The sequence below is a fragment of the Saccharomyces mikatae genome, assembly GCF_947241705.1.
Source record: "Saccharomyces mikatae IFO 1815 strain IFO1815 genome assembly, chromosome: 14".
Lineage (NCBI taxonomy): Eukaryota > Fungi > Ascomycota > Saccharomycetes > Saccharomycetales > Saccharomycetaceae > Saccharomyces > Saccharomyces mikatae.
This window is the reverse complement of record NC_079269.1, coordinates 205,781-223,742: the sequence shown is the minus strand read 5'-3', so window position 1 is coordinate 223,742 and position 17,962 is coordinate 205,781. Positions and strand designations below refer to the sequence as shown.

General features: G+C 37.1%; 9 protein-coding genes across 9 annotated transcripts; 5 read left to right on the top strand and 4 right to left on the bottom strand.

Moving 5' to 3' along the window:
* Positions 1-15: 15 nt before the first annotated feature.
* On the top strand, positions 16-1,764 carry CNM67 (Cnm67p; the record flags this gene model as incomplete). Its single annotated transcript, XM_056225171.1, has 1 exon — positions 16-1,764. The coding sequence occupies one exon, from the start codon at positions 16-18 to the stop codon at positions 1,762-1,764; it is 1,749 nt and encodes a 582-aa protein (XP_056079016.1).
* Positions 1,765-2,091: 327 nt separating this feature from the next.
* On the top strand, positions 2,092-3,873 carry JJJ1 (Jjj1p; the record flags this gene model as incomplete). Its single annotated transcript, XM_056225170.1, has 1 exon — positions 2,092-3,873. One exon carries the CDS (start codon positions 2,092-2,094, stop codon positions 3,871-3,873), a length of 1,782 nt encoding a protein of 593 aa, XP_056079015.1.
* A 461-nt stretch (positions 3,874-4,334) lies between these two features.
* On the top strand, positions 4,335-5,420 carry URE2 (glutathione peroxidase; the record flags this gene model as incomplete). The annotated part of the gene is made up of 1 exon (XM_056225169.1): positions 4,335-5,420. The coding sequence occupies one exon, from the start codon at positions 4,335-4,337 to the stop codon at positions 5,418-5,420; it is 1,086 nt and encodes a 361-aa protein (XP_056079014.1).
* Positions 5,421-5,921: 501 nt separating this feature from the next.
* ELA1 (elongin A) lies at positions 5,922-7,058 on the top strand (the record flags this gene model as incomplete). Its single annotated transcript, XM_056225168.1, has 1 exon — positions 5,922-7,058. The coding sequence occupies one exon, from the start codon at positions 5,922-5,924 to the stop codon at positions 7,056-7,058; it is 1,137 nt and encodes a 378-aa protein (XP_056079013.1).
* Positions 7,059-7,539: 481 nt separating this feature from the next.
* PDR16 (phosphatidylinositol transporter) lies at positions 7,540-8,595 on the top strand (the record flags this gene model as incomplete). Its single annotated transcript, XM_056225167.1, has 1 exon — positions 7,540-8,595. The coding sequence occupies one exon, from the start codon at positions 7,540-7,542 to the stop codon at positions 8,593-8,595; it is 1,056 nt and encodes a 351-aa protein (XP_056079012.1).
* Positions 8,596-8,792: 197 nt separating this feature from the next.
* Positions 8,793-9,671, bottom strand: CSL4 (exosome non-catalytic core subunit CSL4; the record flags this gene model as incomplete). The annotated part of the gene is made up of 1 exon (XM_056225166.1): positions 8,793-9,671. The coding sequence occupies one exon, from the start codon at positions 9,669-9,671 to the stop codon at positions 8,793-8,795; it is 879 nt and encodes a 292-aa protein (XP_056079011.1).
* A 336-nt stretch (positions 9,672-10,007) lies between these two features.
* On the bottom strand, positions 10,008-12,701 carry BNI4 (Bni4p; the record flags this gene model as incomplete). The annotated part of the gene is made up of 1 exon (XM_056225165.1): positions 10,008-12,701. One exon carries the CDS (start codon positions 12,699-12,701, stop codon positions 10,008-10,010), a length of 2,694 nt encoding a protein of 897 aa, XP_056079010.1.
* Positions 12,702-13,111: 410 nt separating this feature from the next.
* Positions 13,112-14,344, bottom strand: SMKI14G0980 (uncharacterized protein; the record flags this gene model as incomplete). Its single annotated transcript, XM_056225163.1, has 1 exon — positions 13,112-14,344. The coding sequence occupies one exon, from the start codon at positions 14,342-14,344 to the stop codon at positions 13,112-13,114; it is 1,233 nt and encodes a 410-aa protein (XP_056079009.1).
* Positions 14,345-14,768: 424 nt separating this feature from the next.
* SIN4 (Sin4p) lies at positions 14,769-17,693 on the bottom strand (the record flags this gene model as incomplete). The annotated part of the gene is made up of 1 exon (XM_056225162.1): positions 14,769-17,693. The coding sequence occupies one exon, from the start codon at positions 17,691-17,693 to the stop codon at positions 14,769-14,771; it is 2,925 nt and encodes a 974-aa protein (XP_056079008.1).
* Positions 17,694-17,962: the final 269 nt, after the last annotated feature.

Sequence of the window (17,962 nt, the reverse complement as noted above, 5' to 3'; positions counted from 1 at the left end):
GGCCATTTGTGAATCATGACCGATTTTGATCTAATGAATTTTCCGTTTCACGAGCGCTTAGATTCTCCTGTATCCGATGATGCAGAAGTAAAAGATGAAGAACCGCTTCCACAAAACTGGCTTAATGAGAACCATGTTGGAAAATCGATTCTGCCTTTATTTGTTAACCCTGAAGATGTTATTAATTGCAACTTTTCTAATGCTAGAGACTCTTATGAAGAAAATAAACCGCCATTCGCGGACTGTACGAACTATGTTAGGAATAATAGTTATCGAGAATCTCCAGGATTACAAGAACGATCAAATAATGAGCAAAATAAATCACCTAAAGTTACTGCTGCCCATAAAAAAGATGTACCTAACTTCATACACTCTACTCCTAGAGAAAACCCTTCAGCCAAGCATTTTACCAAGGCGAACGAACAGGTTTCTTCTCAAGGAATGGATGAGAACATATCATCGGAAATATACATAGAAGACTGCAACGGTGCTAAAATTTCCCTTCAGAGTTCTATATCTGAGGAGGATCTTCGAGTTTTAGAGAATGTGATACTAGGATATCAAAAAAAGGTTATCGAGTTGGGTAGAGACAATCTAAGACAAGAGGAAAAATCAAACTCTTTACAAAAAGAGCTCGAAGCGGCTACAACATCAAATGACAAAAGAGTTAATGATGAGAGAAAAACAGAAGAACAAACGGTATTGATTGAAAATCTAACAAGAGATTGTTCACATACCAGGGAAATGTTGGAAAAAGCCAAGAATACTATTCAGACAAAACAGACTGCACTATTGAGTCTTACTGACTCCTTACGAAAAGTAGAGCTATTCGAAATACCAATTGGTATATTATTTTTTGAGTTATATGACTCGGACGACACTTCCTCTAACTTAGATGAGATATTACAAAAGAAGTATCCTAGCATCAAAGGATTCTTACGTACATCGCACCAGGAGGAGCAAAGCCGTTTGTTTCAACGCTTCAATAATGCAAAATCAGAAATTGAGGATCTCCAAAAGGAGCTAGAAAATGAAAGAACGGAAATTCATACCATGAGAGAAAGAAATAATAATTTACTTGGTGCAAACAACACACTCTCCAAACAAAATGAAATTTTATGTGATAAATTTGACAAGTTGACTATTGACGAAAAGAAAATCCTAAAAGGATGCAATGAAGAAATAAAAGCCAAGTTGGAAAGTTTAAATGAAAGATTTAGATCATGGGAGAAAAGCAAAGAAACCTACGAAGCATTATTGAAAGACAAAGACATACTGTTAGCAGACTTTGAGAATAAAACAAGTACTATGTCGACCGAACTAGAAACTTTAAGGTCGCGATTAGAAATTTTAGAGGGGAACACGTCTGATAAAATCACAATAAAAAATATTTTACAGTCAAGACCCGATATTTCGGAAGAAGAATGCAATATTCTTATGGTGGAACAAATTAATTTTGCAAATTTAACAACCTTGCAAAATATTGTCAAAGAAATCGTACTGGCTATTGGAATTCCTTACTCAAAGCTAAGGCGAAAAATTCCTTTGTTAGCTATAAAGCTGAAATACGAGAATATCATTTTGTCCAATTTCGCCCAGCGTCTGCATAGGCAAGTATATAATCAAGAGATGAATTTGAAGAAGTTTACGGATCAAGCATACTATACATTTATAGCCGCGCGAAGGATGGATTCAATAGATCATCATTTGGAGAGATGTTTGGACCATTTGTACGATCATATCTTGGAGAAGATGATTAAATAATTTTTCAACGACATATCTTATCTATAGATAAAATGATGTAATTGTAACTAAAAAATAAGGTAGAAGATCTAATTATATTCAAGGAAATATGTATAAATATTCATGTTTTGTAAAGTAGAGAACAATGGCGGTTAGTTCTCAATTTTTTAATGTTAGAACACGCACCTTATTAGATCCATACTTTGCTCCTGTTTGATGGGAAAAAAAAAATAAATACGTAAGAAAAAAAATCAAGTCATCGCAAAGAAGCATGGTTCTAAATAGCAAAACTTGGCCTCGACAAAGAATTATACTCTTCTAGTGGTGCCCTAGGATTTAAAAGAACAGATGAAGGCCTGTTATTATGAACTATTAGGAGTCGAATCACATGCTTCTGATCTTGAATTAAAAAAGGCTTACCGTAAGAAAGCTTTACAATATCATCCAGATAAAAACCCAGATAATGTGCAAGAAGCCACAGAAAAGTTTGCCATAATCCGAGCTGCTTATGAGGTACTATCTGATCCTCAGGAAAGAGCATGGTATGACTCGCATAAGGAACAAATTTTAAATGATACTGCACCGGATGCTGATGGTTACTACGATGAAGTAGACGCTACGGTCACAGGAGTTACTACTGATGAGCTGCTTTTATTTTTCAATTCCGCTCTATATACTAAACTAGACAACACAGCTGCAGGTATCTATCAAATTGCTGGAAAAATATTTGCCAAATTGGCTAAAGATGAGATTTTAAGCGGTAAACGACTCGGAAAGTTTAACGAGTACCAAGATGATGCTTTTGAACAGGATATCAATAATATTGGGTATTTGAAAGCATGTGATAACTACGTAAACAAAACTAATAAGCTTTTGTATCCTTTGTTTGGATATTCATCAATAGACTATGAATATTTGAAACACTTTTATAAAACTTGGTCAGCGTTCAACACGCTGAAGAGCTTCAGCTGGAAAGACGAATACATGTATTCCAAAAACTATGACAGGAGAACAAAGAGAGAAGTTAATAGAAGAAATGAAAAGGCTAGACAACAGGCTCGGAATGAATATAATAAAACGGTCAAAAGGTTTGTGGTTTTCATTAAAAAGCTCGATAAAAGAATGAAAGAAGGTGCAAAAATTGCAGCAGAACAGCGCAAAATGAAAGAGCAGCAGAGAAAGAATGAATTAAATAATAGAAGGAAATGTGGCAGCTCGAACTACAACGATGATAAAGAAGATTTTCATTTACAAAGCTGGCAAACGGTAAAAGAAGAAAGTTGGGATGAATTAGAAAAGATATATGACAATTTTGGAGAATTTGAAAATTCTAAGAATGATAAAGAAGACGAAATACTGATTTATGAATGTTTTATTTGTAATAAAACGTTCAAATCTGAAAAACAATTGAAGAACCACATAAATACTAAATTGCACAATAAAAATATGGCAGAGATTCGGAAGGAAATGGAAGAGGAAAATATCACGCTTGGGCTGGATAATCTTTCTGATCTTGAAAATTTTGATTCGGCAGATGAAGTTGTTAAGGAAAAAGAGGATATTGATCTACAAACCTTGCAAGCTGAACTCGCTGAAATTGAAAGAAAACTAGCAGAATCAACTTCTGAAGATGACAGCGAAGATAATTGTATCCAAATAGAGGTAGAGGACGTCAATTCGGATGAAAATTTGCAAATACACACAAAGAGTAAGAAGAAGAGGAAGAAGAAGAGAAGAAACAAAAAGAAAGGTAAAGTCGAAACAGAATCAGAAGAAACAGAATCTTCTGATGATGCTACAGACAAAAGAACTGATGAGTTAAATGATCTTTTAGCCTCATTGGGAGATGAGGGCCTGCAAACTCATTACGAAGAGGACTGGTCTACTAAAACGAAAACGAAAAAGAAAAAGGGCAAAACATTAAAGAAGAATTCCAAATTTGCTAAAACTACGCCATCTTTGCCTACACCACCGCCCTCAGTATCTTCATTTGCGGCAATTGAAAAGTGCGTTACCTGCGGAGAATCATTCGATAGTCGAAATAAGCTATTCACCCACGTAAAGATTTCAGGACATGCGGCTGTGAAAAATATGATGAAAAGCAGGAAAGTCAAGACTAAAAAGAATTAGTCGTACTCCCATATAATGCCGAATAAAAGTCACTTATTAACATATATAAAGATATAAAAAGTTTGTCCCATCTGCAATAACTTTGAAGGTATGATTGTTATCAAAGTTTGGAACTTATGCATTATTCCGGGTGATGCGCCTATTTTTTTTTCATTTTTCGCCGAATAGGAGAATTGATGAGCTGCCCACTAATGAATTTTTGAGGAAGAGTGGCTTCAGCATGCAGTTTTCTTCTTCAGTGGGCTGAGAAAGCAACCATACAAGGACGGAAGACGTACTTACCTGAGGGCGAAAAGAATAACGGAAACCTTCATTATCAGTCAGCGTGCTTATAACTGTTTATAATACTGCATTGTATTGAAAATAAATACAGATTCCCCCATATTAATTTTCATTTTCTATTTTTTTCATTCTTTCTTATTAGTCATATTCCTCCAAAGGTGCAAGTAGGTTGTACGCAAATGATGAATAACAACGGCAACCAAGTCTCTAATCTATCCAATGCTCTCCGTCAGGTAAACATAGGGAATAGGAATAGTAATACCACTACCGACCAAAGTAATATAAATTTTGAGTTCCCCGCAGGTGTGAATAATAGTAATAATATTAATAATAATAACAACAGCAATAACGATAATAATAACACTAATACTGTTCAAAACAACAACAATGGCCGCAATGGTAGTCAAAATAATGACAACGAAAATAACATCAAGGAGACATTGGAACAGCATCGGCAACAGCAACAGGCCTTTTCAGGTATGAGTCACGTGGAATATTCCAGAATTACAAAATTCTTCCAAGAACAACCACTCGAAGGATATACCCTTTTTTCTCACAGGTCTGCGCCAAATGGGTTTAAAGTTGCCATAGTACTAAGTGAGCTTGGATTTCATTATAACACGATCTTCCTAGATTTCAATCTTGGGGAACATAGAGCTCCCGAATTTGTTTCTGTGAATCCTAATGCTAGAGTTCCAGCCTTAATCGATCACAGTATGGATAATTTATCCATTTGGGAATCGGGAGCAATTTTGCTACACTTGGTAAATAAATATTACAAAGAGACTGGTAATCCATTACTATGGTCCGATGATTTAGCTGATCAGTCACAAATCAACGCATGGTTGTTCTTCCAGACTTCAGGCCACGCACCAATGATTGGACAAGCTTTACATTTCAGATACTTTCATTCTCAAAAGATAGCAAGTGCTGTGGAAAGATATACAGATGAGGTTAGAAGAGTTTACGGTGTAGTGGAGATGGCATTAGCCGAGCGGAGGGAAGCATTAGTTATGGAATTAGACACGGAAAATGCAGCAGCATACTCTGCTGGGACAACGCCAATGTCACAGAGTCGTTTCTTTGACTATCCTGTATGGCTCGTGGGAGATAAACTGACTATAGCAGATTTGGCCTTTGTTCCCTGGAATAATGTCGTAGATAGAATCGGCATTAATATCAAAATGGAATTTCCAGAAGTTTACAAGTGGACGAAGCATATGATGAGAAGACCCGCTGTCATTAAAGCATTGCGCGGTGAGTAATCTTTCGAATGTTCTTGATAGGTACAAAAGAGTAAAAGAAAGGAGGAAAGATGGATATAAAAGGTGTGTATATAGGCAGACAAGAAGAAAGTTTTAATGCAAAATAAAGACGAAATAATGTCATGGATATATGTAGTATTTTTGGAATCTCTGTTCCCTCTTTTTTTTCGTTTTCTTTATATTATCCTGCGGACAGAATGTCTTGAATTGTTTTATGTAATCATTGCAATACTTTATGTTTTATCAAAAGTGTCTGAATTGTACTCGCCTCTATCTTTATTTGGTATCCTTAGGGAAGTATGAATATCTACGTATTTTTCTCTCGGCATTTGACACGACGTGCTTAAGGAAAGTAATGGTGGAAAATTTCAAGCACTTAATTCTTTGCGAAGAAGGGATCACCTAATTATAAGGATTGGATGCATATGTAACTTATATGTAGATGAGTTTTATACATGGAAATACGTTCCAGGCAACGTATGTATCGATTGATGTCGAGATATGAAAAGTTTACGAACACTATGTGAAATCTCGTTGATGAGAAATCATTCCAACATACAATCCGTTAGTAATGTGCCCTATCACTTGTTGAAGAAGATATTGCAAAAAGTGAAAATACCACAATTATTGAAGCTTGAGAAAAGCAACGTGTTACTGATATTTGACGACGATGAACTATGGTTAGAATTCTTGAAACAGGATTTCCCGACTAATGTGCACGAACAGTTTGTATCCAAGAGAGACACTATTTGCAAATACTACTTCAACTTCGTCAAAGAAAATGATGCAGACCTTTACAACTCAGATCAGGACTTATTAAAGTCTTGCCTACGTCAGTCGGTAGTGAAAGACATCCGAAACAACAAGTATCGAATACCATACAGAATGTTGTACTCAAGGTACCAGCAAGAAGTAGAAAAGAAACAGGAGGAAAGCGCAGAAAGATTACGACTGGAAATGCAAAAGTTACAACAAGAAAGAGAGAAAAATCAAACGATAGTAGTTGACCACACTGTTTACTTTAAAAAGAAAAACACCAAAAAGACCGCAAGGTTGGACAGTGAGCCACATTCGCAATTATACATGAAATCCTTGAAAGATCACGAATCTAGACTAAAGCACTTCAAAGATGCTGGGTTCAACATTGCAAAAAGACATGCGCAGCGTGTGGCCTTTGGTGGCAAAGCTGGCGCACAAACATCTTCCTCGAAAAATAACCCAGTTCCCATCAAGGCGGAACCTGTCAAGATCAACCGTCACATGCACGACATTGCAGTAGAGAAGAAAGACGTTGCAATGCCCACTACGCCGCTGAAGAAAAGAAGATCTGATTCACCGTCAATTTTCCTCAATCGGAAAAAGCCTATATTGTCAAGGCCACCACCAAAGACCAACGCTGCAGTTTCCCGACCCCATTCAACACCGATCACCAACGATCACCGCACCAGTTCACACACTTATCCCCACAAAGATGCCATATCTTCCATGTCAAGTGTAGCCGCAAATACCGTTTCAAAAGGCCACAAGAAGAAGAAATCTGGTATTTTCGTACGAAATGCCGGATCTGACGGAGATACTTTTACGCACGTGACCCCAAGTCGACCTACCCGTCCGTATATCTATGAGCCGCGGAAATAGCACTTATTTCAACTCCGAAAACCGTCATATCCCTTGCGATCTTCCCATGGGGTCCAATTTTTCCACGGAAAAAAGAAAGGAAGCAACCGGAAGCAACGGCTTCTCACCTTATAAGCGATTTTCGCGTTGCGCGTCATCTTTTCTGGCCTTCCATCTTAGTAATTTTATGCTTTTTTTCTTTTTCTTTTCCACCCGACTCTATTTGAGTGCACGCATGCGATATATCTCTGTATATATTGCCAGATCTTTATCGCAATAGGTTGAAGCACTATATGCGCATTCCATTTCTATACATGCACAATAATTGTGCTCATTGTCTGAATATATTTATACATTCCTATCTGTGTACGTATATATAAATATCAGTTTAGATAGACCAATAACTTCTCTCTCCTCGACAACTAAGCACTCTATTCTTTTTTAATTCTCGCAGCAAATAAACCAAACCAACAGTATATAAAAACAAGTACAAAAGTTCGCAATGTTCAAGAGATTCACTAAGAAGAAGGAGGCTCCAGAAGAGCAGAAAAATTTAATTGATATTGATGAGCCAATTAAAGAACTTCCATCCTCGATATCTATTCCAAAGGAAAAACCACTTACTGGTGAAGAGCAAAAGATGTATGATGAGGTGTTGAAACATTTCAGTAACCCTGACTTGAAAATCTATACAAGTGAAAAAAACAAGTCAGAGGATGATCTTAAACCCTTGGATGAAGAAGAAAAAGCGTGGTTAACTAGGGAATGTTTCCTACGTTACCTAAGAGCTACCAAATGGGTGCTGAAGGACTGTATTGATAGAATCACTATGACTCTAGCGTGGAGAAGAGAATTCGGCATTAGTCACTTGGGAGAAGAGCATGGTGATACAATAACCGCTGACTCTGTAGCTGTCGAGAACGAATCTGGTAAGCAAGTGATTTTGGGTTACGAAAATGATGCCAGACCCATCTTATATTTGAAACCAGGGAGACAGAATACAAAGACTTCTCACAGACAAGTGCAGCACTTAGTCTTCATGTTAGAAAGAGTTATCGATTTTATGCCGGCTGGTCAAGATTCTTTAGCGTTGCTAATAGATTTCAAAGATTATCCTGATGTGCCCAAAGTACCTGGTAATAGTAAGATACCCCCCATTGGTGTGGGTAAGGAGGTGCTGCATATTCTACAAACTCACTATCCAGAAAGACTAGGAAAGGCACTTTTGACGAATATTCCTTGGTTAGCCTGGACCTTCTTGAAGTTAATTCATCCGTTTATTGATCCGCTAACCCGTGAGAAACTGGTTTTTGATGAGCCATTTGTGAAATATGTTCCTAAGAATGAACTAGATTCACTGTATGGTGGTGATCTGAGATTCAAATATAAGCATGATGTATATTGGCCAGCTCTAGTAGACACTGCACGTGAAAAAAGAGATCATTATTTCAAGAGGTTTCAAAGTTTTGGTGGTATAGTGGGTTTAAGTGAGGTCGATTTAAGAGGTACGCATGATAAACTACTTTACCCTGTAAAATCGGAAAACAACACCGTGTAAAAGACAAGTTTAGATAGATAATGATAATGCACTATAGTATATAATAAGTAAAATAAAAAATAAAAAGTTTAATAAGTTCCTTTTTCTATTCCCTCTGGCTTGTAAAAAATCACTGGTGACACTGCAGAAGAAAATAGATCCATACACTCTTTATATAGTATATACGTCTTTATGCACTTTACATAAGCAGTTATGAATTAAAAGGGTTTGGCACACTTACGCTTCTCAGTTGCGCCTGTAGCTGGTGAGGTCATCATTTGCCAGTCTGTCGCATACATTAACCCACCAGCGCCATTGGCCGCCCTGGCAAAAACCACTCCCAGGTCATTCCTTGCAGTGGTCAAATAATAGTTAGTACCATCGCCTAAAGATAAAACTTGTGCTCTTACAATATCACCCGGCTTGAAACAATCTATTACCTTCACCCGATCTCTGTCAGTGGACCTCACATCCTGGGACCTGATTATACCTCTAAATGTCTCACCTAGATCAGATGATGCTTGAGAAACAGAGAATGTAGCTGCTCCTGAGCCGCCAGATGCCGCAATTATTCCCATTCCATTGCTACCAACACCACTATCAATTGGGGATGGTTTGTCTTCCACAGCTAAAATCTCGACATTAGCTCGTTGTAATGAAAGTCTGGTCACTCTGGTCAGTACAATATCACCTTCTTTCGGTAGATTGTTAGCAAAATCATTACTGGCATCTTTACTGGTTTTACAATCATTGTTTGTCACCGGAACTACTGAAACTCTGATAAACTTTACAATTCTTTTTGACACATCACTGGAAGATTTATCTACTGATTTTTCCTCCTCTGTAGATGGGTTAGTGGCCTCACGTTCTTCTTCCTCATCAGTTCTTTTTTCTTCATCGCATCTTACTGTCCCAATTAGTGTGGCGGTTATCGCTTCTAATTGTGCTCCATTGTGCTCATAACGAAGCAGTTTCGTTCCTGGGCCACAAACATAATTAAAAATTATATCATCGCCATTTCTATTTTCTGTAGTGTATTGAGGGCATATCAGTTTACCTGGATAAGCTATTCTTGGAAATTCAAAACCGGTGGCCATTATGATACACAGTATGAACTGGATTATTTAATTATTCCGAAAAAGAAAACAATCGTTATTATGTAGCTATTAGATGCTTATGCAAGTAGAAGGCTCATCAGAACTGGATTCAAAGCTTAATTTTTTCTCTTTTTCATTATTTTGGAAGTTTTTACCTCACGTGATAAGTGCGGGTAATACAGAATATCATGATGAAATATTTCGCCAAAATGACTTTCGAAATAATGTAGACAGACCAAGTCTAGGATCTCTTGCAGTACATAATATAAGTTTATAGAAACTAAAATGTCTTGATATGTATGATTTGTTTTGTTTTCATTTTCCTAAATATTTGGGCTAATAGAAGTGTGTGTAACATCTCGAATCATCGTGCACTTCCATTGCACTTTTTAATTCATTTAACTCCAATTTGATCATTTGAGCTAACTGGGGTGTAAGTTGGTTACAAGTCGAAATTTCTGGGTGCCTATCATATTCAAATTCTCCATAAGTATCATAAAGAATTATCTGTGACGAGAACCTAACACCGTGACCGTCATTATCTTTTACATCTATCTCACCTAGACTTGTTACGTCTGATTTCACAGGGGAGTCAGGCGTCATGAAGTCAATAAAAGATGTGTCCATCCCCGGAGCTTTGAGTCCTTTAAAAGACATTGAAACAGGTCTGTTGGGTTCAAATTCTGGTAAATATGCATTATTTCTTGGGGTTACTTCTACGGGCAGCTCTGTGTGTTTATTGAAATCCTCGTTCTCAAAATCATTATCCGTCAATCCACTGTCATCTTGTTCATAACTTAATAGTTCATTTTGATGCCCATTTTCGTATGTAGTAGCTTGCCCAACAACGGGATATAATTGAGATTCTTCCCCTGTGTGACTAGGTTCCTTATTACCTTTTGTATAAAATGCATTAGAGCTGTTTATGTTCTTAGTGTCAACAACTTTGGAGCCTTCTATCGCATATGGAGCAGTTGTGTTCCCTAAATCTAAATCTAAATTTAAATCATCGTCACCAAAGTTGATGAAACTTGCGAATTCCATAATGTCAGATATTAGCTCATCATCGTCATCTGCATAAGTATTTTTGCCCTCGAGAGTTTTTTTCACAGGTTCTTTCCTTGGCTTCGGTACTTCATTCTCACCTTCAGTTTTTTCTTCATCAGAAGCCATCACTAACTGATCGAATTTTTGTTCAATCGAATCTAAAAATACATCACCCTTTTGGAATGGGTCATTATCATTGCTAATGGTTAAGATGTTGTTGTGTTCTTCGTTTGTGATACCTTCGTAAGAGTATTCTCTGGAGAAATTCTCTGAGTATTCGAATCTTCCATTTTTCAAAATGCTACTGGCAGGTGACTTTGTCAAGTCCGGGGTAGATAATACCACTGAAGACGCTTCAGTAATAAACATTCCCTCACTTTGTGCCTTGATGGATAAAGTGTCTGTCAATGATCTTCTTTGTGAGTTCATCGAACTTCTTTTATTAGACTTCGTGGATCTTGTTCTTTCTAATGAAACGATCGAGTCAACTTCATGACTATCCAAAAATTTTGGGAAAAGGACTTCACCCGTATCATGCTTGGAAAATGCTGGTGATGGAGCTTCATATTCTAGTGACAAGAAAGTATCTCTGGACGGTAATTGAGAGTCGTTATTAACAACACTATCTTCTCTTGCTTGCTTTGGTGATGTGTTATTTTTTTGGTTCTCATTGCCTCCCAAGATAAGATCCATATTCAAAGGAGTAGGTTTTCTTTGATCAACTGATTTCGTTTTTTGATCAGCTTTGATAGGAATATCGTCGAAGTTATTTCGCAGTAGAGGTGATTCAATAGATGATACTGACGTAGTATCAAGTGGGAGTTCTATATCTTTCTTTTTGTCCTTGGATTTTGGAGTTCTTTTTTTATGCCTTATTGGTTCCTTTTGAGGTGACTCTGAAGTCTCAATTTTTCCCTTGAGAAAGGAATTAAAAATACTGCTGCTACTATGTGATTTTTTCTTTAGTTTTTCAGGAGTTTTTGAAGAAGTTGGAGTATTCATTGAGAAGGTACTTGATGACGACATCCTATTTCCTTCGTTCAGTATACTATGGTGTTTAAGAGCAGCTTTTGGTTCTTTCTTCTTGAGAAACGAAAATATACTCTTTTTCTTTTTATGCACGGAAGTATCTTCAAGTACAGAACCTGCTGAAGTAGTCCGTTGGGCCAAGGAATCAGTGTACTTTCGTGCCTCCAGTTTGTTCGAACGAACTTTTGGGTTATGCAATTTACTAGAAGGAGGCAATGGCTTTGAGTTCTCTTTTAATGGCCCTATATTATGTGTCGAAGCCTTTGTTTCAGATTTTACCAAAGGTTTATGATCCAGCTTTACTGGTGGGCTGTTGTCTTGCTCAATAATTGTAGGTTGTATGTGAACTTTGCTCGGTGGATTCGGAAATTCTGGTTTGACTTTAGGAGTGGATAAAAAGTCAGGCTCATCGAAAGAAGGTAAGTTTGAAGAAGCAACTTGAATGCTACTGGAACCGTCAATATCAATAAGGTTTGGAGAAGCTATCGCTACGTCTTCGTTTACTTCCTCTGGTATACCAAGTCTGGACTCAGTAACCCTCTCATTATAGTTGACCGAACTGTCTTGCTCCTCGGCATCTTCCTCTTCTTCGATTATAAGAGACTCGATATTCTGCGCTTTTCTAGTTTTCAGATCAGCATACTTTGATCTTTCATTCAGAATATCAGCCAATGCACTCAATGAGGGAGAAGTTGTCATATTTACAGTTTGTACTTCTGAGCTTTGAATTGCACCTCCGAGCGACCTTTGCGAAACTGCTGTGCTTTCTGCGTTTTCATCAAGGAACGACTCGCTTGGCTTTATTGACGAGCTCAAACTTTGATTAGATATCTCTTTCAATATCAGAGAATTTCTAAAGGTCCTAGCATGGTCGAGTGTATTTATCGAGTTTGATGAATAAAAAGTAGAGTTCAAAAGTTCTGAAGACTTTGAATCTGAAATGCTATCCGACATATTCTCTTGAATGCCTAGTAGTATATAATAATTAGAAAAAAAATGTTGGTACGGCTTCTGCAATCTGGTTGTTGAGATTTCCCTCCTGGTTTGTTTGGATTTGCTATTTCCCTCGTCTACTTCTAAAGTACAGAAAATGTATCAATAAATGCACTGGAAGGGTTTGACTCTATAAAAGAGAGTATCATGTGTCTAATTCTTCAGAAGGGAAGGTTCAGAGCTAATCTACTTTCTTCAGAATCTGAAATGATTTTTCATACTCGGGACGATAGAAGAGAAGTCGGCTTGACGCGTTTCCTCTGACGCGCCTGTCTAAGAGAAAGAAACCTCGGGTAATAAAGAACAGTTAGAAATCTAAAAGAATATATAGTCTAACATGGGAATTTTATAAATTGGATGGCACAATTTTGTTACATAATCGAACAGTTATTTTGTTGGGCGGTCTTTTGTAATGAGTGGATTTTTTCTTCATAACTATTCTTCTTGATACTGTTTTCCACGACAGTACTGCTTCCGGTACTAGGCCTTGTACTTCCCGAACGCTTTGGCGAGAATGATGAACTTGTTTCATTGTCGCTTTTTGTCTGGTTGGATATATTTTCCAAGGGCATTTCTGATCGAGTTTTATTTGTTGGTATCTGAGTTAAACTATTGGGTGTTGTAGCATTTTTAGTTCTGGCTAATTGTAGCTTGTCGATCGTACTCATATCATGTGTCGCAAGCTTTGGAACGGGAAAACTCAAAACTACAGACTCTTCCTGATAGGAAGAATCTGATTTGGTTTTTTCCATTGGGTCCTTTCCCGCAGTGATCATACAATTTGCCAAATACGAGTAAAGCTTGCCCCAAAGATTCTTGAGTTCTAACGTGAGAAAGGATCCAAACCTATCCTGCAATGTGGTCATAAATGCCTTACCCATTACTTCAAATCCAACAGTTTTAATGCCGAGAATCCTGGAATGACGTTTACCTAACTTTACAATGTAATCATCTAAGACATGAACATCTTCAAGGTTTTCGATGGCCGAATTGAGGACCTTGCAAAAAGAAACAGCTTGATGTCTTAATGATGGGAAATATTCTTCCAATAAAGGGTCCATTGCGATTAAATTGTCATAGAATTGTGAACAAAACAGTGCAGTATCGATTTTATCATCATTGCCCTTCTTTTTGCCTTTACGTGCTTTAACAGCAGGATCTATAGTTTTGGTAATCATGCCATCAAAAGTAGTATTCAAAAAGGGCCTTTCTGTCGAAGCAATATTTCTGTTTGAATACAGAAGTGCTTGAAAAATTTTTAGTTCTTCATGTGGTAAATACTCCCTGAGAAGAATGTCCCACGACATTCGGAGTAACAATTGGTCTCTTGCACTAACTTTAAAATCAAATTTTGCTGTACCTGAAGAGCTATCTTGTTCAATTCTCATTTGGTAGACACTGCCTTCCCAGTGCGAAATTGATTGTGGCATGAAATCGTTACCGGAATTCTTAGATGACATTTCACTTCGCATGGAATGATCATGAGAGCCTGCTCTCACGTTAGTTTTCAGGCTATCCAGTTGACCTAAATTACTACTATTGTACGAAGGCAAAGATACGTTGTACATCATCGGTTCTTTATAGGAAGCATTCCTATCAGACATATTTCTGTCAAATAATAACTGCGAGTGAAGTATTTTTTTTCTTCTGTCATGAACAACCCGTTTATATGCAGATGAATGCAAAATAACTGCAGCAGTCCGACGGCAAGTCCTTTGAGGGGCAGATCCATATGAAGTGGTTGCATACCGTTCACTACCTTGCAAAGGAACCTGATTGCTTCGGCTCGCTCAGCCATAAACCCTATCTTCGAAAAGATTTTTCCGATGCCCTTTTCAGCTACGTACTTTTTCCTCCCTGCTAGGTAAATCGGAATATCTGCATAGAAATTCCGTACGAGGGAATAGTGCTCTGTTTGTGTTCTAGAAGAAAAGAAAGAACCTGCACACTGTATTCTCTTTTCTTTTTATCAAATCGATAGTGAATGTCTAATACAAATCTATACAAACTATGCTATAAAAGTACTAATCATCCGTCCATCTCAAAGAGCATGCCTGAACATATACACAGCCTTGTATACATGGTTGGCCATCTTTTGGTTTGAATGCTAGTGGGTACAATTGTCTTGTCACTTGATATCGTGTTACCTGCTCTCGTTACGGATCCGCACCTACTGCATCGTTTAAGTTTTCCATCAGATATTTCTGATTTACTCAACTTATCACAGGTTACATCGTCATACAGTAATGTGCTGAACGATTTAGAAGTCCTATTATTTTTGGGTAGTTGATCGGTATCAATAATTAAACCCTTTTCTAAAGGTTGCAATAAGTGAAATATTTCATGATTGAAGAACTCGGCACTAGATATCTTCAAGCCACTAGTGTCTGCAAAATATACCGCCGCCGCATTCGCGTGAGAAATCACTGCATTATTTGCGTACTGCAGAAGGAATTCTCCCACTTTGGCATATTCAGGGGGGATTTCAGCTTTTACTAACAACGAAAACTCTCGCTCTTGTGACGGCTGTTGTTCACATAATGCAATGAATTTGTTATTTACATCAACTAAGAACGTTTCGAATTTTTCGAAATCCACTGGTGATTCAGATAGAACTAGTTTTAAGAAAGTCGACGACTCGTTTAAGATTGGGTATGCAGTTTCTGGAAATTTGGTAACTATTTGAGTAACTTTCTTTATTTCATTGAGAATAGACAATATCAATGTCCTCGACATTTTGGCCCCAAATATCCCATGAACTAACGTATAATCTTTGTTTGTGGGATCGTTAATTAAGATTAAGATTTCTTGAGTCAAGTAAGTAACAAACTTAACAAACCATCTGGCAACAGGAATCAATGAATGGATGAGATCCTGTTTTGAGAATATGGTCTGAAATAACTTTGGATTTTGTTGTTGGTTGGAATTATTACTTATCTGTTCAATGGCAAAATGAAAATTTCTCGCTACACCGTTGAAAGCAAACAAAACATTTTTTAAATAAAGAATAACTCTGGCCATTTCTTCGATGTTCTCATGCGAAAAGCAACTGCCAAGTTCCAGCTGCAACAACATGATCTTTTGTAATGGTCTGCTTGTGATTATTTTATCCATAATTTCTTTTGGAGCATCAGGAGAAATATTGAAAAAAGAGTACAAACTTTTAAGCAATGTTGTGATAAAATCTTTTGCCCTTTTTTTATCCAGAGATAAAATCCTGAGTATATGCGTTTTAGCAGCAATTGTTAAATCTTCGGCAGATATTTGTTTGTGTAAACTTTTCACGTATCCAAATGCTAAAGCTGTAGCGTTTATAGAATCCTTTTCAGGATCTGTATAGTTTTTCTGAGAGGCAGCATAAAATTGTGGCCATTTTTTGCTGTACTGTTTAACGATGACCCCACACATGGATGGTGAAACCTTCACCCATTCAATTGATGGTGGTAAAGGAAGCTTTCCATAATTAAATCCAGCACTTAGTGGAGACGCAATGATATTTTTGAATTTTCCTAACTGACTCTGACTTATAAGTCGTTCAGTTTCCAGTTTCCAGTCATTTTGGTTATAGGATTCAATGGTACCATCTTCAAAATAAAATGAAACAAATCCATCAAACATCTCAGAAGTAATTAAAGTGACTTTTTTGTCAAGGATAATATCGCTGTGGCGACGAAGGTTATAACGACGTGATGGGAAGATTTGATTTGTCGGATTATTTCGGTCGATATTCAAATCTGGTTTTAAGATTACTAAGTATTCGGCTGAAAGTTGTGTTCGAGTGAGTCGGTACCTTTTCACTAATGATTTTGAGGTATCGCAAACATTATACAAAACCAAAATTTCTGGGGAAGGATCTTTCTCAATTGATGATTTAGATACAACATGAAGATTTGCCAACTTCAATACATGTCCTTCATCATCCGTTGGATCCAGAGTAGTACTCAGTATAAATTGTATCTTTAAGGATGGATCGTTTAGAATGTTTGGTTTGGCAGTGTTAAGGTTCCAATTAACATGTAGCTTGTAGAAAGAGATATTCTTGGATAGTTTTGAGTACGTGGTTATTAACATGCATTGATCATCACTCATTGGCGTGATTCTAGCAAATTCAAGCCATTGAAGGTCCTTGAACCTTTGGTTTGATGAGTTTAACAGCTGTAATGTTATCTTTTTGTGATCCTTTGAATTTGAAAATTGGTACCAAAAATCGATTTGACCATTCTTTCTAATTGCCAAACACGCATATTTTATAAAGGGTGGATGAAACACACCATATGGAGGCACTTGCTGTGCCCTGCTTCTATATGTGTTAGAACTACTGTCAAAAGCACAGAATTGAGAAACGATCACGGATTTTGAGGAGGTGAGCCAGTGAAACTCAAGAATGGATGTGTTGTATTCCTTTCTTGTTTGCTTCCGTTCGATGTTCATAGGTTTCAGCTTATCGACAGGTTTTAACGGCATAACGTGATTATAGATTTTGTAGACATTATCTTGGAATACCATTGTTAACTTTTCATAGGTAGTAGCACGATCAGGGCGTTGCCCAGTAATTAACATGGTCATATTCCCTAGTTCATCACATACAGCTAACATATCCCCAGGTAAACTAAACCAGTTATTCCAATGAATGGATGATATGTTGTAGAAGAACTGTGGAGTGGACTTATTGGTATTGCTTCCAAAATTTGGAGTGCTTCCTATACCAGCTGCAGTTGATCCGTTCACAGAAGATATTGTCGAGTGATTACTTGAACTACTGTTATTTTCAGGGTATTGAACTTCGTGTAATTGTGGGTGCAAAACATATTTTTGAGGTGTATGGAATCGCCAATTTATTCCATTAATTGATTCTAAAAATGTGAGACAAATATTTGCATTTGGCGATTGTGAGTCGCTATACGCAATGATACCGGTCTTGGACCAACTCATTAAATGCTCTCCTAATATCATAATAATACTTAACACAGAATGTCTGATCTGCTGACTTTTTCTCTTTGAATTTAATTTTCGATATGAAATTGTACTTCTTTCAGGAATTTCGAAGCTAGCTTTTTTCCTTTCACCGAAATAGCGGAATTTATCATCATGAGCTTGCAAACGAAAACAAGTACACAGGAAAGTATCAAAAGAATTGAAAAGTATTCGTGATATTTTTTTATATACGTATGTAAACGGTTCAATACAGAAGTGTGTATCAGTGTATACAACCCCTAACTTAA